Source organism: Tachysurus fulvidraco, chromosome 8, assembly GCF_022655615.1.
Source record: "Tachysurus fulvidraco isolate hzauxx_2018 chromosome 8, HZAU_PFXX_2.0, whole genome shotgun sequence".
NCBI lineage: Eukaryota > Metazoa > Chordata > Actinopteri > Siluriformes > Bagridae > Tachysurus > Tachysurus fulvidraco.
In genome coordinates, this window is record NC_062525.1 from 3939434 (window position 1) to 3964519 (window position 25086).

Below are 25086 nucleotides of genomic sequence, written 5' to 3' on the forward strand. Positions count from 1 at the left end.
ATAGGCACAGGCTCCCCGTGACCCGAGAAGTTCGGATAAGCGGTAGAGAATGAATGAATTTTCCCTAATGATCAAGCCTGAGGTGAGGGTGGTTAGGAAAAACTCCCTGAGATGATATTATGAAGAAACCTCGAGAGGAACCAGACTCAGAAGTGAACCTCTTCCATATTTGGGTGGCACTGGACAGGAAATAATGTAAATGTAAATAATATCCTTTATACAAAAGTTTATAGTCCAGTGGAATTGTGCAACCAAGAGCTCCTGTGGAACTAACAGGTCTTCAAAGTCTTCAAGTCTTCAAATGTTCATGGATGAAGACCCAACCACAAAGCTCCAGATGCAACAGTAGCTTAAAGACAGTGTGACAGTCTCCAGGCATTTTCAACACAACAATCCCATAAGTCACGGGCTGTCCATGCAGATGAATCCACAGCAGAATGCACACCAGGTCATGAAATCGCAACTAGTTTATCCTACCCTGGGTGTCAGGGAACCTGGAGTCTATCTCAGTGGGCACAGATCACCAGAGGTGGGAGTAAGTCACACATGTGCAAGTCACAAGCAAGTCTCGAGTCATGAATGTCAAGTCAAAGTCAAGTCGAGTCTTTTTTAAATTATTTTTCAAGCAAGTCTCAAGTCTCGAATTTGCGACTCAAGTCTTACTCGAGTCAAGTCATATGAGTCTAGTCCCCTATCTATGTGGATCACAATGTAGAAGACACCCTGAATGGTGAGCCAACCAATCATAGGGCACAATCATACACACTACAGATAATATCGAGATGCCAGTCACCCTACAATGCATGTCTTTAAACTTGTGGAGGAAACCGAATAGTGGCTTAGTGGTTAGCACGTTTGCCTCACACCTCCAGGGTTGGGGGTTCGATTCCTGCCTCCGCCTTGTGTGTGTGGAGTTTGCATGTTCTCCCCTTGCCTCGGGGGTTTCCTCCGGGTACTCCGGTTTCCTCCCCCGGTCCAAAGACATGCATGGTAGGTTGATTGGCATCTCTGGAAAATTGTCCGTAGTGTGTGAGTGTGTGAGTGAATGAGAGTGTGTGTGTGTGCCCTGTGATGGGTTGGCACTCCATCCAGGGTGTATCCTGCCTCGATGCCCGATGACGCCTGAGATAGACACAGGCTCCTCGTGACCCGAGAAGTTCGGATAAGCGGTAGAAAATAAGTGAGAGAGTGAGAGTGAGGAAACCGAATAACCGTTACGAAACCCCCAAAAAAACAGGAGAGCATGCAAACTCCACACACAGGTGAGTCGCCAACTTGCCACATAAACTAGCTAAACTAACTAACTAGCATCGGTCCGGAGATGATTATTAATTCTCTATAACAGCAGCTCTGACTGTAATAAAGCTGCTAATCACATATTGTTTCTATAGCAACAGTCGATAACGCGGCATCTCCATATGAAAACAAACACACATTCAAACATGTACGACTAACCTTCAAAACATATAAAACAAAAGAGCAACAGTCCTGAGAATCCCATTTAGAAAAGTGCACCTGTGTGTTTGTGTTTGGATCGGATTCCCTTTACTTCACACGCCACCGTAGAAACTGGGGGCGGAGCTTTGAGGACAGATTCATGCTAGATGGAAACGGGGGAGGTTAAAAAAATCATTTCACCTACAGTACTTAACTGTTACAGAGCTAAACTTGGGGAAACAAAAGACGCATCTTATCTCATCGTTTCTATAGTAACAGAATATTTTTTTAATGAAGGAGTTTGAGGAAGGAGGAGTTCATTTTTGACAATGAGTAATGTAACCATAAACGGATAAAAAGTTGTTTTTAAATGACTATAAGATTCTTAGCGGGGGCACGGTGACTTAGTGGGTAGCACGTTCGCCTCACACCTCCAGGGTCGGGGTTCGATTCCCGCCTCCGCCTTGTGTGTGCGGAGTTTGCATGTTCTCCCCGTGCCTCTGGGGTTTCCTCCGGGTACTCCGGTTTCCTCCCCCGGTCCAAAGACATGCATGGTAGGTTGATTGGCATCTCTGGAAAATTGTCCGTAGTGTGTGAGTGTGTGAGTGAATGAGAGTGTGTGTGCCCTGTGATGGGTTGGCACTCCGTCCAGGGTGTATCCTGCCTCGATGCCCGATGACGCCTGAGATAGTTCGGATAAAGCGGTAGAAAATGAATGAATGAATGAATGAAAGAAGATTCTTAGCATTGGTATTGTGTTGTTAAACATTGAGCATTTTGTTTTTGTTGATTGGGTTTTCCATAACTGTTGTTTTGATACCATTTTAGGGCATTTAGGGAGGGTTAAAGACAGGACAAGATTAGATTAGATTAGATTAGATTAAATTCAACTTTATTGTCATTGTGCAAGGTACATGTACAGAGCCAATGAAATGCAGTTAACATCTAACCAGAAGTGCATAGATGGCTTATTTACAAGTGGCAGTGTAATAAATAAGGGTATGAGGTTATACAGAAGGTGTAGTAATATGTATATATAACTGAATAAGGGTAAATATAGTGTGGCTATTATATAAGTATGTTACAGTATGAAGTGGTATGACAGATATAGCTGTACAAAAGGAATGTCATTATGAATATATATATATACGCAGACTAGACAGAATAATTATGGATGGACACACAGAAGGATGAGATACAGAGAGAGAGAGAGAGAGAGAGAGAGAGAGAGAGGTATATTTTCCATTCATTAGTCTTGGGTGTGGAGGACGAGACAGTCCTCTGGACACACATGAAAGCAGCATCAGTATTTCAGCGGCACGGCTAAAAGTCTGGCATTGAGCTGCAGGAGAAACGCTGTAGAATAAATGTTTGTTTTCTATAAGTAGTGGAGTGAGAGCGCTGGGTAAAGTGTGTCTGAACTCAAAGACAGGATTTTTCTATCTGTTCCCATAAGACACACACCATCACATCAACACCACCATGGAATAGGAAAAGTCAGGCTTTTACTGAGCGTGGCGAATAAACAAATCCTGCCGTCGCTTATACGTTCGCCTCAATGCAAACACACACATCGAGAGCAGGGCCGTAAGTGTGACGTGCTAATTGCTAACGGATTAAGGAACTTGTACACATAAAAAAAAAAGCTTTTTATCTGCGTTTCTTTGAAGTAATACATGTATTCGTTTTCATCAAATATTTTGGCTTATTTTTTGGCATCATTCACTTTTATTTTTCCTTTTTTTTCACATAATGTAGTTCATGAGCCTGGACACATTGTTGGCTTTAGTTGTTTTGTTTTTTTTTTAGCTAAGAACATATTCTGAAGAACGTATCCTACATATAGAACTGGACAAGAGTTTTATAAGCTACTTTGTATGTTCTAGGAAAACTTCTGGACATTAATTCTATTCGGTAAACTGTATCAGGCTCGCGTAAGATCATGTTCGAAAACTTTCAGGTCTGATTCATGTTAAAACATCACAACCACTGACATTACCATTAATGACTACATTACATGCTTATGATACGACGTAGCTTGTAAAGAGAGGAATTAAATAATTAATCAAATTTGACACAAAGACACAAGCACTGGAAACAACCTTGTAGAACACAATAACTTAAGAAAGTTTTAAGACGGATAGTCGTTACACTGTTATAACAAGGTAATGTAGCGTAAAGTAAAGAAACATTCAGATGTTATTTCTTTTTATTAGTTTTCTATTTATCGATTTCTATAAATATTCTTGGAAATTTTGACATAATAAGAGGGTAATTTATGTTTTTTCTGACCCGTCAGTAAAGTGTACTGTACATGACAGCTTATAACATTTTTATGAATATCTATGACATGTCATGGCTCCGTAATGAAAAATTTCTTTATGTCTGTATATACACCAGCACTTAGTGCAAACCTCAAGATAGATAACATTGACATAACACAATTTTTAACCCTGAAGATCATTACACTGTTATAAAAGGGTTATGTAGCATTTCCGTGGGTTTTAAGCAGCGACATTCATGCATTTTTTTCTTCATATAAATTTTCTATACATATTTCTAGGACAATCCCTTGACATTGTAACAGTAGGGTTATGTCTGTTTTTCTGACACTTGTGTGTTTGTGTAATTATGACATGTCATGACTCATCATAAGTCATGATATGACAAAAGGTTTAAGACTGATGGTCATTATACTGTTATAACTGGGTTATATAACGTTTCTCTGGGTCTTAATTAAAGTAACATTCATACATTACTTCTTTTTGTTAGTTTTCTATAAATATTTGTGGAAATTCCTTGACATAACAGAAGGGTTATATATGTTTTTCTGACTCTGAGGTTTACAGTTTGACAGCTTATAACATTTCTATGAATATCTATGACATGTCATGGTTCTATAATCTTTATATCTATTTACAAACCATGAAATGGTGAAAACCTCAATCTGGATAACACTATGACATAACAAATGATGCTTTGATGCTATGACACCGTTATAACAGGGTTATGTAGTGTTTCTCTGAGACTTAAGTAAAGTGAGGCCCATACAGTATTTCTGTAAAGGCTTAACATTATAACAAGGGAGTTATGTACAGTGTAATCTCCTTGACTCTTATGTAAAGGGAGGTTAATATGAGAGCTTATAACGTTTTTATAAATACCTATTTCTTGTCATGGGCCATTATGGATCCTTAAAAAGTTTGTTATACCAAAAGATACAAAATCAGTTATAATGATACATAAATGTCTGGAATCTCTGTAATGGCTTATGACTGTTGGTCACCTCAGTTCATCAGTATAATGTGACACTAACATGCTAGAGGTTTGACCATAAGCTAAATTGCAACAATGACCGTTTTTAATGCTCTAATGTACAGTAAGTTTGCATAAAGAATGTCATAACAACCTTATGTCAAGAAAATTGCTTGAAGATTTATGTGAAATGTCATGCTAGGCTTATGTAAGTGCTATGTAGCGTTATGGAAACCCCCCTTAAGTAAATTATGGGCCATTGCCAACTATTGCTTTAAACCTGTGCAATGTGGACTAATGTACAGAATAAAGAAAAAGTGTGTGTGTGTGTGTGTGTGTGTGTGTGTGTGTGTGTGTGTGTGTGTGTGTGTGTGTGTGTGTGTGTGTGTGTGTGTGTGTGTGTGTGTGTATACATTCAGCTGCATATGTTAAACTCTTCTGTTTACAGAGTGCGTTTTTTGTTTGTACAGCATTTTTTTGTCCCACAGCAGGACTTTTTCATTTCTGCTTCCTGTTTCTCTCTTTTTCTCTCTCAGTCCTCTATCAGCATAGTCCAGGCTCTACAGGGAAGCCATCAGTTATCCCTCATCCTCATACCGTGGAACCGCGAAATCGGCCTCTGCCGTCAAGTAATCCAGCTGTAATGAGATTTGAGGGACATCAAAGTGCCTCGCCTTTGAGGGAAAAAATGATCGGAGAAAAAATAGGTTTGAAATGCAAATTACCTCACAGTCGCTCCAAGTCACCCACCTCGACAACGTGAAGAGAACACAACCGAGGAGCAAAACACACGCTTCATGAGCGAGTCTTCACAACCAAGTCGATGAATTAATGCCTGAGATAAAAGATGAGAGAGAGAGAGAGAGAGAGAAAGCGAGAGAGAGAGAGAAAGAGGTGAAGGATAGAAAAATGAGGTCAGAGGAAGCTGTGAAACTTCACTAGTTTCAGGGAACAAAGACTGAGTCGTTATCTGTGACAGTATTGAGTCACGAAGGAGACACATCAATTTATCAGTTGCCTTCTGATGATACAAGCAGGTACAAAAACAAAGAGAGATCAAGAGAGAGAGAGAGAGAGAGAGAGAGAGAGAGAGAGAGAGAGAGATAGAGAGAGAGATGTAGGAAAGGAAAATGGGTCAGAACATCTTGCATACATTGTTTATTTTTATGACAATATATATATATATATAAAATAAAATATAGATACTGGATCCTGGATGGATGGATGGATGGATGGATGGATGGATGGATTGTATTTTGTCCAAAAAATCTGAAATGTATTTAAATGCTACTTTACCTGATCTGTGCTGTCATGACAGGCTTATGAAGGTATTATGCAGCCTTATGATCAAAACATATACGTCATGATTCCAGGACAAATCTTCTACTAAAAGCACTACGAACACCATCTTTAGTTTGTAGGATGATAAAACTTTGCAGCCTTTATTTCAGAGCGTACGTTTTTTGTATACACGACCCGAAAACTCGCGTTCCTCTCCGTGCTTGAGTGAAGGGAGCTGGCGAGCTCGAGCCACAGGAGGCCGCGATTGGTGTCGAGCCAGTTTACTTCAGCAGGAGCTCAGGATCAAAGAGGATCTGATGACAGATCTGACATCCTGCAGTGTCTTTTAGTCAGACCATAAACAGACTCTGAGCTCATCTCTCTGGTGTGTACGTAATTAGACGCTAATGCGATCGCCCACTTTTGGCATTTTATATGAAACTACAGAACAAGAAGAAGAATTACGCACATTTACATACAGTGAGCTGCCATCGAAGCAAATGTTCTCTTGGATGCACAGAAATCTTTAAATCTCTGTTATTAAGATTTAAGGTACAGATTATACATCATAAATCATCAAATAAACAATCTTTTTTTTATTGCGTCTTTCATTGACTTGACAAGACATAAGGATAGAACTTTCTGTACAGTACGCAATAACAGATATTTGCACTAATCAGCACTTTTTTCCCCCCCAGATAGAGTTAATTCTATTTCTATTCCTAATACATTTTATTCTGGTTTTTAATCTTTTAATATTTTAATGACACACACAATCAAAAAGCATTTCACTTCCATTCTACATCCCAGATGGCTTTTTAAATAGAAAAAATGAATGGAAATGGAAATTTGATCTCTGGACAAAATCTCTCTCTTTTATAGACAGACTTGTGGAAAGATTTCTCAAACATCCAAAGTGCATGTAGTTCTCATGTCCATGTGGGTTCCTTCAGGGTTCTCAAGTTTCTTACCACTGTACATAAACCATGCCATAATGTGCTAGAAGGTTTAGCAGTACTTAAACGTATTTCATTCATTAATACATTCATTTTCTACCACTTATCCGAACTTCTCGGGTCACGGGGAGCCTGTGCCTATCTCAGGGGTCATCGGGCATCGAGGCAGGATACACCCTGGACGGAGTGCCAACCCATCACAGGGCACACACACACACTCTCATTCACTCACACACACACACACACTACAGACAGTTTTCCAGAGATGCCAGTCAACCTACCATGCATGTCTTTGTACCGGGGGAGGAAACCGGAGTACCCGGAGGAAACCCCTGAGGCACGGGGAGAACATGCAAACTCCACACACACAAGGTGGAGGCGGGAATTGAACCCCCAACCCTGGAGGTGTGAGGCGAACGTGCTAACCACTAAGCCACCGTGCCCCCCCCACCCCTTAAACGTATTTAATCTATTTAATTTAATTCAGAAATGTAACATTATGTCATATTTATCTGGATAAAGCAAGAGGCAGGACGAACGGATGAGGGGTTAATTAGTACAGCTGAAGTGTGTAAAAGTTGATTCTAATAAAATAAACAGACGTTTATTTAATGGAAGGAATCTACAGTGTCAGTGGAAAAGCTTTTCCAGGAGACAGAGGAGTTTCTGTTTTGTAACAAGTCAAGATTTTGTCTTGTTCCCTTTAAGAGAGACAAAGACAAGCTGGTGAGGGAAAGACGCTGTAAAGCTGCTATAACGTAAGCGAAAACAGAAACAAACTCGACTTATGGATACATTATTCACACGTCTTACAGAAATCAATTCCATCAACATTCCCACACGGGATTGTTTCCTGCGGGTCTCATTAAGCTCTACGTTTCCCCGAAGACCAATTCCAGCATTTCTGGACGATTCAGACGGCGTCAGAAGTTTGTTAGACCTTGGAATGCATGATGAAGAAAAATAGAGAGACCTTCAGCTGTCCATCAGCGAAATCACATCATTTCCTCATCATTCAGGAATTTTCCGGCTCTGTCGAACTTTATATTACAATCCTGGACTAATTTCTGTTTTGGTGCACAAACACAACAGTTTGTATTCATTTAGATCACAATCACGTGAAAGCAAGAGAACAAAATTTCAAACACTGAAAGGATTGCATAAGTATGTGTCCCTATTTTATACATTATAAATATGAACTGAATTGAGATGTAATGTCACAACCAGAGCATGGAAGGAGACAGACCCGTACGCAGGATCGCTTCAAATGAAAGGGGTTTAATAAATCTTGAAGACAAGGACATAAAAGACGATAACTGAAACAATACAAATGACGACACTTAACAATGACTAGACAAGACGAAGGGTAACGTAACTAAAGATTCTGCGCTGCCATCGGCAACGAGGCTCACTTAAATATAAAAAGACAATGATGACACAAGAAGGATCAGGTGTGGAGACAGGGAGGGGCAGACGAAGGCGGGGCAGACACGTGACGAGGAAGATAAACAAAGGCACGTGGCCAACAGTTCGGGCTGAATCCTGACAAGGATCCATTTTCCCTATAGACTCCTTTTGTACAGCTCTATTATTGACCTTCCTTTATACCATTGTCTTTTCCTGGCTATTTAATAAAACAATAAGCCCCTCGAGGTCACGTGTAAAGGTTCTCTCAGGCACAATGCAGAGTAAAATAAAACTGCAGATCAAACACACACGCTCTCGAGTGCGTGGCTTATTGCTTTTATAAAATGGCGACAAATACGATATAATAAAATCCACTGCTCAGGGAATCATGTAATTTAATATTAATGCTATGTGGAATAAACGATTCTTCTACACAGTGTAGACTGTTAACAGTAGGCGTTTGTCGCTAAGCAACGTAACAAAGATTAGGGTTTTATATGGATAGAACGCTAGCTTAAACAGTGCATTAGTGCAGGATCTGATTATTGTGAGGCACTCGCAGTGGGACAATCTATACACAGACCACTCAGCCAATCAGAGTTATTCGCATAGAAACTCGCTCGCTTATAGAAACTGCATTACTGCTTGGATATTATTCCATACTTTGTTCTATTATACAGAATGATTTGGTTTATAGCTTCTGTTATTATTTTTTATTACTTCCATTTATCTTGTATTTATCCCCCCCCCATGCTGCTTTATCCCCTATGGAAGAACAAAAAGGGACATCTCTCTCTCTCTCTGTGTCTCTCTCTCTCTTCCTCTTTCTCTCTGTTTCTCTCTCTCTTTCTCTTTCTCTCTCTATATTTATAAATCTATATGTTTATATGTATATATATTTATTTATATTTATATATATATTTATTTTATAAATATATATGTTTATAATGTATATATATGTATATTTATCTATATACATATATATATATGTTTTCTCTAATACTTGTTTTTATCATATATGTATATTTATTATATTTATATATATATTTATATTTATAAATATTAGTTTCTATGTATCTATATTTATTTATATTTATATATATATTTTATATTTATATTTATAAATATAATATGTTTATATGTATATATATGTATATTTTATATATATAAATATATCTATATGGTTTTTATATATATGTTTTTTCTCCTCTCTCTTTCATTTATATTATCTCTATATATTCTCTTTCACCCTCTCTATGTTTCTCTCTCTCTTTCTTTCTCTTTCTCTCTCTCTGTTTCTCTCTCTCTTTCTCTTTCTCTCTCTCTCTCTTTCTCTTTCTCCCTCTCTATGTTTCTCTGTCTCTCTCTTTCTCTTTCTCTCTCTCTGTTTCTCTCTCTCTTTCTCTTTCTCTCTCTCTCTTTCTCTTTCTCCCTCTCTATGTTTCTCTGTCTCTCTCTGTCTATTTCTCTCTCTCTCTCTCTCTCTCTCTCTCTCTCTCTCTCTCTCTCTCTCTCTCTCTCTCTCTCCCCTTTAAAGGCTTGACACATAGCAGTTTCACTGACTTATGAAGTTTTTCCTCAGATATAATCGATTATTATGCAGCGTCTGTACGGTTAAAAATCCATTCACATGCTTTATCAGTAAAACGAGCCAGTGAAGGAAAACATTTCAACATTATTTCTACTTCTATTTCTATCTTGACCTATACTGTAGATTCTCTCTCTCTCTCTCTCTCTCTCTCTCTCTCTCTCTCTCTCTCTCTCTCTCTCTCTCTCTCTGACCTCTTAAGTCTTTAATAAAGTCAGCTGATCTTTATGCAAGTGTGTGTGGTACAAAATTCATCCACACGCGTCATATTTCATAAACAGTGTGCTCTGACCTAACAGATCTCTTTCTTCTTTTATTCTTTCATCACACTTAAATATATATCTCAGTCTAATCTGTCCATTCTGGAGGAGTTTACACTTGCTTGTTTAAGTGCTCTATCAACTACAACGTATATAATAACGAGAACTTGTTTGCACAAGATTACACATAACTATAAACGGATAATAATCACATTCTATTCTTTAACATTTACAAAAAATTAAAGTTGTAATGATGGTAAATGATTGGCTGTGATACTGTATAAAGGGATAAAACAGTCCACAATGTGCTTTTTACTAGAGTTCAAAATATAAGGGGTCCAATTGCAAGTTGTGTCTAGAAATGCTGATTTGCTTCTATATATATAAATAAATAAAAAGACTGACATCAGTTCATGATGATCATTGTGTTAAGAAATATAGCATCATCTCTTCTGATTAGAAAAAGTCCCGTATTTTTTAATTGATTCGAACCAAGTTTTTAGAATGATTTCATTCACAATACAACACAACACAAAATGCACAACCACAGATCTTAGGGCCTTTTTATACCCGGTCACTTCGTGTGTTGTCTCTGATCCGATAGCTATCTGATTTGTTAAAACTGTACCATTTACATCAGGCCACATAAACACGTCTCGGCGAATCGGATATCGATCCGATCTTTCTACTCCCGACCAAAATGCTAATATATTTTACCTCATTTCCGGGGTAATTGAAATGGAACACGCTTCGGTGTACAGTATATTCTTAAATATACTTTTGTTTCTATATGTTTTACAAAGCTTTTGTTGGACGCTTTCATCGCTCCGAAGAGCAATAAGTGCCTGCGTGTGTCAGTAGCGTGGAGGTAAAAACAGACCCAAATGCAGGATAGCTAAATAAAACAGGATTTTTTAACAAAAAAACACGGAACATAGACACGGACTCGAGACAAGACGATAAACACAAGACAACAGAGGATTCCGCGCTGCTTAAGGCAACAGGGCTCAAGGCAACGCGGCTCAACTAAATACTAAAGTAGGATTAGACACATAAGGAACAGGTGTGCAGAAGCGGGCAGGAAGAGACAAGGGCGGGGCAGATATGTGACACAAAACATAAACAAAAGGAACGTGGCCAAAGTCCAGGCTGAGTCCTGACAGTGTGTCGTCCATGTTAGGATTTGACCCCTTATGGCTCTTCAAGAGCATTGAGGTCATCAGGTCAAAATCTGCTTGTGGTCCCTAAAACCCATTTTAAAACTCGGGGTGGGGGGGTGGGGGGACTGTGGAACTCGTTGCCCCTGTCTCTGCGTGTGGCTGATTCTGCTGATTCCTTTAAAAAGCAGCTGAAGACACTCTTATTTGGACAAGCTTTTAGCTGACTGGGCTTTTATGGTTTCATCTCTGTTGTAGTGTGTTTTATTACTTTAGAATTGAAGTTTTATCATCTCTAAAAATTTCTCTTTGTTACTTTGTAAGATTGTTTTATTGTACTTTTAAGTTTTATTGTTATATTTTGTAAAGCACTTTGTGATTTTATCTGTGAAAGGTGCTATATAAACAAACTTTACTTACTTACTTACTTACTTATTTGTTTCTGGCGCGATGCACGACTCGTGAGTCACCTGCGAGTGACGTACATCCGTTTAGGAGGAGTATAGCGCTGATGTATGTGGCTTGAACAACCACATTCATTTACACCTGTCCAGTTTCATCTGTAACGCGTCCCAGACCTCCTCCTGAAGGGGTTTGTACCATCGGGTTTATATCCGTCTCCAAATCGTTTCAGAGGGCATTTAGACCTGGTGTTTTTACCGTCAGATAGATATCTGATCACAGAAAACACAGGAAGTGACCAGGTGTAAAAAGCCTTAATTTTGGAACGTGATATCTATCTATCTATCTATCTATCTATCTATCTATCTATCTATCTATCTATCTATCTATCTATCTATCTATCTATCTATCTATCTATCTATCTCTCTCTCTCTCTCTCTGTCTATCTATCTATCTATCTGTTTCTCTCTCTGTCTATCTATCTGTTTCTCTCTCTGTCTATCTATCTGTCTGTCTGTCTGTCTGTCTGTCTGTCTGTCTATCTATCTATCTATCTATCTATCTATCTATCTATCTATCTATCTATCTATCTGTTTCTCTATCTATCTGTCTGTCTGTCTGTCTGTCTGTCTGTCTGTCTGTCTGTCTGTCTGTCTGTCTATCTTCTGTCTGTCTCTCTGTCTGTCTCTCTCTCTCTTTATTAATCTATCTCTGTCTGTCTGTCAGTCTGTCTGTCTATCTATCTATCTATCTATCTATCTATCTATCTATCTATCTATCTATCTATCTATCTATCTATCTATCTATCTCTCTCTCTCTCTCTGTCTATCTATCTATCTATCTGTTTCTCTCTCTGTCTATCTATCTGTTTCTCTCTCTGTCTATCTATCTGTTTCTCTCTCTGTCTATCTATCTGTCTGTCTGTCTGTCTGTCTGTCTGTCTGTCTATCTATCTATCTATCTATCTATCTATCTATCTATCTATCTATCTGTTTCTCTATCTATCTGTCTGTCTGTCTGTCTGTCTGTCGGTCTGTCTGTCTGTCTATCTTCTGTCTGTCTCTCTGTCTGTCTCTCTCTCTTTATTAATCTATCTCTGTCTGTCTGTCAGTCTGTCTGTCTATCTATCTATCTATCTATCTATCTATCTATCTATCTATCTATCTATCTATCTATCTATCTATCTATCTCTCTGGTTCTATCTATCTATCTCTCTGGTTCTATCTATCTATCTATCTATCTATCTATCTATCTATCTATCTATCTATCTATCTATCTATCTATCTATCTATCTATCTATCAGTCAGTCTGTCTGTCTGTCTGTCTGTCTGTCTGTCTGTCTGTCTGTCTGTCTCTTTATTAATCTATCTCTGTCTGTCTGTCTGTCTGTCTGTCTGTCTCTATCTATCTATCTATCTATCTATCTATCTATCTATCTATCTATCTATCTATCTATCTATCTATCTATCTATCTATCTGTCTGTCTGTCTGTCTGTCTGTCTGTCTCTCTCAACCTATAGTATTTAAATAAACAGGAACCCTTTTTCCTTCTGATTACTGTTTTTAATTCTGTACACACCACGTAGCCGAAATGTTGCTTAAGGCCGAGTTAAATGTTCCAATCACTGAGGCAACTCTAAAAACTAACCTGAGGTCGGAACACCAGAACCGTCAGGAGCCGGAATACGTTTTAATGTTATCCACAGTATGAAGAATGAGAATCGCAGCCTAAATGGAAATACCTATCTTTCTGAAACGTTCTCAGTCATAACAGATCTGTACAGATTGTTAATTACAGTAAGCTCCGCCCAGGATTTGCCATTTTGCAGACATACTACTCTGAATGGGATAAAGGCTCCAGCACAAAATTATTGGCACCCCATTGGATCGTAGACACTAGAAAACCGTCTTAAGAATGAACTGTGTGCTTAAGAAGCATAATCCTGATCATCAGGTGTTTTCATAAAGCCCAGTGTCAGTTTATTTCTGCATTTTGTCTAGCAATTATACATTATAGGAAGTAGCTGGGCTGGTGGCAGCAGTGGGGTTTAGCCCACCCAAATTTAGGTCTTGCCCACCCAAACAAAGTTTGATTTATTTCATTTTAGTCAAAGGGAAAAATAACAGAAAATACCAGCATGATTTCTAAGTTCTTATTGGATGAGCAGTCTATAGCCAATGAACAATAATCTGTCTGCAGCAGCCACACATGAAATAAGCCTCAACCCTGCAGTACACAATAGTTTTTGTCACTCGCTTTATGCTGCTTTCAGTTTGTCACGTTTACAGGTTCTAGCTGACTTCTTAAGTTTATCTACTGTACTCATCTCAAATTGAAGGGGGCTGTTGTTGAGGGTTGGGGGGGGGGCATTGTAATTATCGGTAATGGGTAGAACTGGAGTCGGTGTTGGGGCCACTACCAATGATAGTCCACCAATTATTTGCACCAGCCCATTCTAATATAACTGGAAGGATCCGGTCCTGGAAAGTAGATAGATTTTTTTTTTTTTTACAATTACAGTATCCTACTGTCTCTTATCTGAATAAATGGATATGTCTGTAGTTGTTTTAGTCCATTTCTTTGACAGTCTTAACTCCCTGACTGAAACAGGTGCACTTACTTATGGACTGCATAAAACATTTTAGAATGTGCTATCTATCTATCTATCTATCTATCTATCTATCTATCTATCTATCTATCTATCTATCTATCTATCTATCTATCTATCTATCTATCTATCTATCTATCTATCTATCTATCTATCTATCTATCACACTCACTCACTCACTCGGCTAAATAATCCTCTTTCCTGAAGAACATCAGAAAAGAAATTGTCCGATTGCTGACTTTTAATGAATTTTAAATCAATCTAAAGTAAAAATGTAAAAACGTCGTTATTTTCTACGTTAAATAATAACACAGACTTTTAGTTTCTGGGGCTTAAAAAATGGTTGCTGCACAAGCTGTCGCTATAGAAACGTGACATTTCGGTGTATTAATACATACCCGCTGTTAGAGCACCTTCTGACCAATCAGAGCCGAGCGCGTGACTGCACCGAGGTGGCAGAAAAATGCACATTAACCGCTTATTGTAAACAGCAAAAAATCAGCATCAGTGTGATTCGAAAAAAAAAAAAAAAACATTTTAAAAATAAAATAGTATATATATTTTTTTGCTGGACAGAAATCTTATTTTTCAAAGATTTATTTATTTATTTATTTATTTATTTATTTATTTATTTATTTATTTATTTATGTTAAATAAAAGGTCACATTGATTTCAATTTAGTCATCTGACTCCAACTAGTAATCTGTGAAAGAAATAGGAGTAGAAAATGGTCGAAGCGAGAAAAGGAAATTAGACTCGTTTGTGAAGATAAGTGGCGAGTCGTGTCAGACACTTATCTGTTTCATGCCACGCTACACATGGGCATCGGGAGGAAACTGAGATTGTGTGGAGAAGAGAGATGCAAAAGAAATTCAGTAAGCACAAGTGACTAAGTGCAGACAGGATAGAGGACGGTGAGTGAGAGGACTTGGACATTAACCTCTAACCAGGAGCTGATAGTTTACGAGTAAGCTTATACTCTAAGATAATAAGGTGTATATGCAGAAAGCGCTGCCTGGAGCGGCGTCCCAATGTCCCACATTCCAAACTCTTTGTGTGGCTTTATTGTTTCTTCCTCTGACTTTCTCTGCATGAGTTTCTCTGAAGTCTTCTCTCAAAACAAACCTTAAGTATCAAAGGAAAAATATGTCCAATTAATTCATTCTATAAGTATTTCCTGAAGGGGTCACTTACTGTAGCTCTCTTTAGGCACTGTGTGGGTTTTTACGACGATACGATGGAACGATGTTCACCTTCTTCTTCTGACTCTTCACGTGAATCATTTTTATCCGTTTATCTGGACGAGTTTTACGCCTTGATAAGGATTAAATTAAAAAAATCTGCGTGGATTAGTTTACGTATTTTAATTAAGCGCCACAGTCTTCCACAGTCACCGGCGGCAGACAGAGACAGAGTCTCTGAATTCTCTTTTAGGCTGAAGGGTGTGATGATGTAATTACATTATGCTCACGGGGCTGTGCATTAAACCACATGCTTCAGATTAGGATTAAAAATTAGGATTATTATAGTCACGTTCTCAGCTGATTTCATCGCTTCATTATTGTATTGAATATTTTGTTAAATAAAATATTTTTCGTGCGTGTTAGGAATATGCTTCCTTCCTTTCTTCCTTCCTTTCCCTTCCCTTCCCTTCCCTTCCCTTCCCTTCCCTGCCCTTCCCTTCCTTATGCCCTTCCTTCCTTCCTTCCTTCCTTCCTTCCTTCCTTCCTTCCTTCCTTCCTTCCTTCCTTCCTTCCTTCCTTCCTTCCTTCCCTTATGCCCTTCCTTCTTTTCTTCCTTTATTAGTCGTTAGTCGTGGCCTAATAGTTAGAGAGTTTGACTCCTAACCATAAGGTTGTGGGTTCGAGTCTCGGGCCGGCAATACCACGACTGAGGTGCCCGTGAGCAAGGCACCGAACCCCCCCAACTACTCCCCGGGCGCCGCAGCATAAATGACTGCCCACTGCTCCGGGTGTATGTTCACGGTGTGTGTGTGTGTGTGTGTGTGTGTGTGTGTGTGTGTGTGTGTTCACTGCTGTGTGTGTGCACTTTGGATGGGTTAAATGCAGAGAACGATTTCTGAGTATGGGTCACCGTACTTAGCCGCCACTTTCACTTATGATATGATACACATACTGTACACACTGCTGAATTTTATTACTTAAAACACCCACTCCCACCAGAATGTGTAATTTTAGTGCCAAGATTGCATTAACGCACTGATAAATGTTGTTACTACGACAACCGGTATTAGGAACGCCTACTGACGACTTAATAATAGAGCGACTGGAGATTTGCAGTAATAAAATGACTGTATGTGTGAACGTGGCTCAACACCATCCAAGGAAGGACAGTGGCAGCCATCTTTATGGTTTCTATCTACAGTAATGTGTGGTGTTCCTCGGCAGCGAAACTTAAACTTCCTGTCACGTCTGGCAAATATTACTCTCCAAATATAGCGCTCACACGTAACGAAGGAGGTTTTAGCCGATGTGGCTGTGAAAATAGGAATGTAGATCTTTCTACATTCGGCTGTCCTGATCTGAGCAGAACCCCAAAGGATGTGAGCAGCAGGGATTCGAGAAGAAAGATTTCAGCATCTCATCATGGGTTTGCATTTAAAATAATACGATTAAGGAAATATATTCTAGCTGCCATCCAAGACACATAAACAGTCCAAACGGAGACGACGACGGATGGGTTTAGGAAAACAATCGCATGCAGGATGTCTGTTGAATCGTACAGAAACAAAACTTAATGTGTTTGCATAGATTGTTATATAATTCATTCTTGAATGTCTTTTTCCATAAGGTCTCACATTGCGTGGCTTTCAGGATAAATGGTTAAAGATAAAATCGGGTCTGTTATAGAAGTTGTATAAAATCTCGGCAATTATTTATATATTCCGTCTTATAAGATAATCGATAACGTATTTATTGGGAACAATAACGTAAACTTGTACAACTCATTTTAATGTATGAATCACTTTAACAAATGATTCATTATAGCAAGTCGTTTTAAAGTATGGGAGGAATGCATTCAGATAAATCATCTCAAATGTATTTTATGTAATTGATACAGGCAAGAATAATACATTTTCAAATTTGTCATTTTTAATGAAACGAGTCATTTTTATACAAACGATTCTTTAAATTGATTCATTTGTAAAGAACAGTGGAAAGATTATACAAATGCAAATGACTCATTTGAGGTCATTCAAGGTTGTAAATAATATATGATATGGGATAAATTAAATAAATTCAAACGAGTCATTTGAATTTGTACAATCTTTCCACTGTTCTTTTACAAATGAGTCAATTTAAAGAATCATTGTTAAATATGACTCATTTCATTCATCTTTCAGTGGAAAGATTATACAAATGCAAATGACTCATTTGAGGTCATTCAAGGTTGTAAATAATATATAATATGGGATAAATTAAATAAATTCAAACGAGTCATTTGAACTTGTACAATCTTTCCACTGTTCTTTTACAAATGAGTCAATTTAAAGAATCATTTGTTAAATATGACTCATTTCATTCATCTTTCAGTGGAAAGATTTTACAAATTCAAATGACTCATTTGAGGTCAATCGAGGTTGTAAATAATATATAATATGGGATAAATTAAATAAATTCAAACGAGTCATTTGAATTTGTACAATCTTTCCACTGTTCTTTTACAAATGAGTCAATTTAAAGAATCATTTGTTAAATATGACTCATTTCATTCATCTTTCAGTGGAAAGATTTTACAAATTCAAATGACTCATTTGAGGTCATTCGAGGTTGTAAATAATATATAATATGGAATAAATTAAATAAATTCAAACGAGTCATTTGAACTTGTACAATTTTTCCACTGTTCTTTTACAAATGAGTCAATTTAAAGAATCATTTGTTAAATATGACTCATTTCATTCATCTTTCAGTGGAAAGATTTTACAAATTCAAATGACTCGTTTGAGGTCATTCGAGGTTGTAAATAATATATAATATGGAATAAATTAAATAAATTCAAACGAGTCATTTGAACTTGTACAATTTTTCCACTGTTCTTTTACAAATGAGTCAATTTAAAGAATCATTTGTTAAATATGACTCATTTCATTCATCTTTCAGTGGAAAGATTATACAAATGCAAATGACTCATTTGAGGTCATTCGAGGTTGTAAATAATATATAATATGGGATAAATTAAATAAATTCAAACGAGTCATTTGAATTTGTACAATCTTTCCACTGTTCTTTTACAAATGAGTCAATTTAAAGAATCATTTGTTAAATATGACTCATTTCATTCATCTTTCAGTGGAAAGATTTTACAAATTCAAATGACTCATTTGAGGTCATTCGAGGTTGTAAATAATATATAATATGGAATAAATTAAATAAATTCAAACGAGTTATTTGAACTTGTACAATTTTTCCACTGTTCTTTTACAAATGAGTCAATTTAAAGAATCATTTGTTAAATATGACTCATTTCATTCATCTTTCAGTGGAAAGATTTTACAAATTCAAATGACTCGTTTGAGGTCATTCGAGGTTGTAAATAATATATAATATGGAATAAATTAAATAAATTCAAACGAGTCATTTGAACTTGTACAATTTTTCCACTGTTCTTTTACAAATGAGTCAATTTAAAGAATCATTTGTTAAATATGACTCATTTCATTCATCTTTCAGTGGAAAGATTTTACAAATTCAAATGACTCGTTTGAGGTCAATCAAGGTTGTAAATAATATATAATATGGGATAAATTAAATAAATTCAAACGAGTCGTTTTAAGAAATTGCAGCACGTGATTCATTATAACGAGCAGTTCTTTTCGACCAGGTGAAGGACACAGCGGGTCGTCTCCATTAAATCTCACACCTAGTTATTTCGCTCCTTGAGCTTTAGTTGTTCCAAAAATCATCCATCCATCTCCATGGTAACAAAATGCACTTGGATCAAAGGTCATCTGCACGTTAAAAGGGGCAGAAGATTGTCAACTCTTTTCTCTCTTTTTTTTGTTCTCTGACACTGAAGGGCACCCTGCCTTAGCCTAGAGTATTATAAAGCACAAAGGTTTTTTTTTTTTTTTTTAAATTCACCTTAATTAGCTTCTGTGATGAACAATTCAAGACAAAAATGTGTGTGTGTGTGTGTGTGTGTGTGTGGGGGGGGGTTATACTAATAGTAAGCTTTGTTTAAATTATATGTATTAAAAAAAGCAATTTTATTCATGGGGGGCACGGTGGCTTAGTGGTTAGCATGTTTGCCTCACACCTCCAGGGTTGGGGGTTCGATTCCCGCCTCCGCCTTGTGTGTGTGGAGTTTGCATGGTCTCCTCGTGCATCGGGGGTTTCTTCCGGGTACTCCGGTTTCCTCCCCCGGTCCAAAGACATGCATGGTAGGTTGATTGGCATCTCTGGAAAATTGTTCGTAGTGTGTGAGTGTGTGAGTGAATGAGAGTGTGTGTGCCCTGTGATGGGTTGGCACTCCGTCCAGGGTGTATCCTGCCTCGATGCCCGATGACGCCTGAGAGCACAGGCTCCCCGTGACCCGAAAATGGATAAGTGGTAGAGAATGAATGAATGAATGAGTTTTATTCATTGTCTGTTGTCTATCCTGCTGTCCAGGTTTTTTTGTTTGTTTGTTTTTTTTAAATAATAATCAATTTACGGCGGCAAAACTTAGTTAATAAACAAATATTGCGTATCATTTACATAAAAATATCACGTGTGATGTCTTGTGATTGTTTATACTAAACTTCACTGAAGCAGGTTTGTACTGTATAATGCACTGATGTACTGATGTACTAATGTACTGGACGACGTGATGGATTCAGGTTACTTCAGTATTAACATCATCCAGTTCCAGTGTGAAATCTCAGCAGGATGTCGGTGCTGATGTGATCTACAGTAGAACTCTAGTGTTACATTGAGGTGAACATTTAACACACACATGCTAGAAGAGAGCAGCGCTGATGTGTCTGGTACTAAACACCAGGGTTGTGGGTTTGATTCTCAGCTCAGGTGAGAATTCGTGGATGGATTTTATTTCAGGGATTTGTTCATTTTACTCACTTCAATCCCATGCTGCCGAAGTTCCTTAAAGGTGGGGTTTCCGTTGGTGCAGAAATGCTTCAGAAAACTGCGTCGGGCCGCCAAACAAAACGAAAACAAAACTAACGTGTAGCCAGTGAGCAGAAAGGGGCGTGTCTGGTCAATATGGGAGGAGAGAGTGCGTATGTGTGACATTAGCAGAAAGCGGAGAGAACTGAACGTCTTCCGCGTGAAACGGAGATAATCCTTTCACGATACAACACACAGTACAACAAAAACACATTTGTATCACCATAGTATTGCTCATTGAGTTCATTTATTGATAAACATACCCCCTCGGTCCGCTGCCCCAGCAGGTTCCGCCATAATACTTGTCTGGGTTACACTTGGGTTATACTTGTCTGGTGTATGTGTGGGCGGAGCTATCAAAACGGGGGGGACCCATTTGGGTTAGGGGTGTGTTTGTTCTGGTGATTTCAAACGTCAACATTGGCTTTCAAACAATGGAGACCCCACCTTTAATACTCGCTTTTTACTATGATGCATCGATTCATGCTATCTGTATCAAACTTTAACATTTAATTAAAGTTTAAGAGGCACCGGGATAATGTCAGGCCCCCCCCCCCCCAACTGACTTTAATTAGTCACATTGATATTGTTAACATTTTTTTAATGCTTGAGACTGACCAAGTGGAAAAAAAACAAGCCATTTTTTCACTAATAAAGGTGTTAAACCTTATATCCACGCCAGATCGACATAAATCCCCCCTTTTGCTTTTTTCTTTCTTTCTTTCTTTTTTTTTTTTTTGACAATTTAACGACACAAAAAAATAAAAAAATCAATAGCGTGATCGAAGCAGAGAATCGTCCATGAGCATGATAATGAAGAACAGAACAGGTCTGGGTTCAATCGTGTACCATGAATTCTTATCACCGCTCGATTATTGATCTGTAACCGCAGCAGTTCACAGCATGACTGCAAACACGACCAGGTTGGACTCCATGGTGTAAAGGTTGGAGAGCAGATCCAGCAGGTGTGAAGGGACTAATTACTGTTGTTTATCAGACCGAGCTAGTCGAGCTGGAGCTTCGGTGCCTGCAGCTGCAGCCTGACGTGCATTTATTCATCGCACCCTCTCTATAGCTACAGTGTTTAGTCACCTCTTCGTCCCAGTCTCCTCCGTCATCCGTCCATTTGTGAGATTAACTCTCCTTGCAGAGAACGAGGAGTAGGTGTGCTGCCTCGGACATTCTTTGTACTGCATTTTTTGCTTTACTTTGTTAATAGCAGCAGCAAGTAAATGATAATGTCAGGAATCGAGCGTCTGTCAATTCGCAGGCTTTTATCTCATGGCAGATAATTTGAGGTCAAACAGGTCATAAATCTGTCATTCATGAAAAGCTCACAGCAGTGAAAGCTTCCTTACATCCGTGACTACAAACGTGTTTGTTCTCATACCGAGTTTACACGTACGCCGGTTTTATACTGTATCTTCTATTCTTAAGGTACTATGAAGTCATCAGTAAGCTTCCGTACGCTGTTACTGGTTGCCATAGTAACAACATTACTACGTGGTGTGGTGCGGCTAGCTTCCAAATAAAATCTTCTTGCTGTATGAAATGAAAACTGTGAGATGAAAGAGAACCAGCGTGTGTGTGTGTCAGCTTCGCCACAAATCACGTGCGCTCTGCTATCTTCACTCCCATTGGTCTATTTGGTGTATTTGCTTGGACACGCCCACATCTAGTCTTCTGTTATGGAGGAAGCACAAAGAAGTGTAAAGTCCTCTGTCCCGTGTTACCTGTCTGTTACTGGAGACTCCGTATGTATGTAAACTTTACCATATTAATAATGACGCTTTTAAAACAGGTTAAAGGTTCATTTTCCTCTTAAGTACATTATAGCTGAGATAAACATCCATTACCTCAACCATCTCTCTCTCTCTCTCTCTCTCTCTCACACACACACACACACACACACACACACACACACACACACACACACACACACACACACACACACACACACACCTTTCCTTTTTCCTCCTTCACTCTCTCTCTCACATTCTGTGTCTCTTATGCCCCCTCTCGTTGGCGGGCACGGTGTCTCCCACGCTGGCTTGGCGTCATGGTCCCCCTCTGTGTCTCGGCGCTCACGCGGGCAGTGCGACACGCGCGGGCGCGCGGGCGCGCGCCCGCGCGCGCGCGGCGCGCGAGGGGGCGCGCGCGCGCAAGCGGCAGGGCGACACGCGCGCGCGCGCGCGCGCGCGCGCGCGCGCGCGCGCGCGCGCGCGCAAGCGGGCAAGCGGGCAGGGCGACACACCAGCGCGTCGCGCGCGCGCGCGCGCGGCCGCGCGCGCGAGGCGCTGAGCGAGCGCGCGCGCGCGACGCGCGAGCGAGAGAGAGAAAGAGGGAAGGGAGATCAAAAGGCGAGCGCGGTAGCGAGGGAGCGCGGAGCTAGCGGGCGCGAGAGAGAAGAGGGCAGGGCGAAAAAAGCGCGAGGAGGGAGCGCGCGCGAGGGCGAGCGAGGAGCGAGAGGGAGAGCGAGAGAAAGCCGGGCAGGGCGACAATAGACGCGAGAGAGAAGAGGAGAGAGAGAGCGAGAGAGAGAGAGTCTCTCTCTCTCTCTCTTCCACTCTCCCTTTCCTTCTCTTCCACTCTCTCTCACCCTTCACTCTCTCTCCCTTTCTCTCTCTCACTCTTCTTCTTAGACACCTTCCATTAATGTTTAATAAAAGTTTAAGTGTATTGTAAGATTTACATCCCTGTGCACGAGCTGTTACTATAGAAACGAATAGAAACCTGTCGCTCATGTTACAACACGAGCCCATGAGAATGCAGACCTTCTGACCGATCAGAATTAAGTATTTAACCTTATAGACTTACAATGCCTATTCTTCTCATCATAACCTGCTTTCATTACCTGCTTGAGTGGATTGTAGGATACAGCAACTAGTCAGTTTATTGTATAAACCTTTACACATGAGCTTTCCTGGGAGATTCCCGGGAATTGTACTTGACCTCGTCTCATTAGACGGCAGTCCCGGGATATCGTTTCGCTCTGTGCTCACACTTTATCCATTCCTAATTAATTTCTCCCTAAAAGTACACACATGAAAGGGGCTTTGATTGGAATATGAAGCACGGATTAATAAGTGGTTTATAACAGAGCATAAAAATCCGATATTTTAATAAAACATTATTTTGGAAGTGGCTTTATATACACCGTACGCTGTTATACAGTAATTCGGTCAACAGAGCATTTTAATAAAAGCTTCGTAATAAAAGAAAATACATGCTGTGCGATAGAGATTTAAAATAATAAAGCAGGAACACTTTTAAAATCATTACAGAGTTAAAAAAAAAACTCTGTTTTTTTTAATATGCGAGAAATCTCACTATAAGCAGCAGGAGACAATGAAGGCGAATAAAGCATTTTATCACCGCAGGCAAATGACACAAATCTAATAGTAAAACTTCAACATTCATTTAGCCTTCATTGAAGGGAGTGTAAAAAATGTCTGATGTCTCATTACCCTCAGAGCCACGGTGCTTAAATTCCACTTACTGGATTATATTTACAACTTAAATACAAACAAGCCGGTTTTTCTCTGTATGAATGAGAAATAAAAGCACATTGCTCTTTGTTTTCCTTTCTTCCTTTCAGCTTGACCTCCTTCGAGATACGGCTTAAGGACTTAATCGTAATAAGGGCTTAATTGCTCTTGATGTGTTTAACATCCTGTCTGAAACTCACACCAGAGGATTTGGTGTGAAGCATCGCTGATCTGGCTACAAGAGCCTGTTAGAGAGGTTTTATTTGTTGTGCTCATTTGTAGACTGTATGAATGAAAAATTAAGATTTTATTTTGTCACATAGACTTTAAAGACATTTCCCAGCATGTTAGAGAGTCAGACAGGGTTCGGGGCCTCACTCAAGGGCCCAACAGTGAAGCTTGGCAGTGCTGGGGCTTGAACCCTTGACATTATAAATTCTGTAAATAATAATAATGATTTCTTCTATCATCTGTTATAATAGTAAAGAATAAAGAAGAGAATTCCATTAAGAAAAAAAAACAGACAAGTTTAAGGGTTTTCACTGCTGAAATACAGACACAAAATGAAGGCAAAGGCCTTAACTAGAGTTACTCCAAGGTCCTTAACTGGATCTTCTGTTCTTTGGTACGAAAAAAAAAATGTTCTCTGGTGAAATTTATAACCTAATTGCAGGAAGACTTCACATATACTGTATATGCATCCAACATATAAGTTACAGGGATGTCAGGTGTCACGCATTGAGAGTGACAGTCAAGCATCTTGGTCTTTTGTCACGCTCTCCCGCCACACATCGTATTTCTCACGCAGAAAAACTTTGACTATTTATCATATATTTAATAATCCGCAGCGCCCAAAATGTATCATGTCTCTATGGAACCGGGAAGGAATCAAACGCGTCTCCCCTGGAGCTCTTAGTCGAGCCTGACACTTATCAGCCAATCAAAAAAAGAGGCTACACATCAGCCAATCAGAAAATAGCACTATTGAATCTGTGTGAGATTTAATGCAACAACCAATGAAGAAAAAAAAACATATTCATTAGTGAGGGTATTTTCGATGGTCGGTTTGAACAAAACCTCAACACAAAACAGCTTCTCTCTGGACGGGACATTGTCCT

At 39.0% G+C, this 25086-nt stretch overlaps 1 protein-coding gene across 2 annotated transcripts in view; it reads left to right on the top strand.

The window, feature by feature from the left end:
- Positions 1-25086, top strand: part of ormdl3 (ORMDL sphingolipid biosynthesis regulator 3) — a 109240-nt gene that overhangs the window by 82926 nt on the left and 1228 nt on the right. Inside the window, exon 5 of one of the 2 annotated variants that reach the window (XM_047817575.1) lies at positions 5229-5259. The exons of the other annotated variant lie outside the window; for it this stretch is intronic. Within the exon in view, the coding sequence (XP_047673531.1) occupies positions 5229-5244 (16 nt within the window). The 3' untranslated portion in view covers positions 5245-5259. Of the gene's footprint in view, positions 1-5228; positions 5260-25086 lie in introns of those variants that run through there. 2 annotated transcript variants of the gene reach the window in all.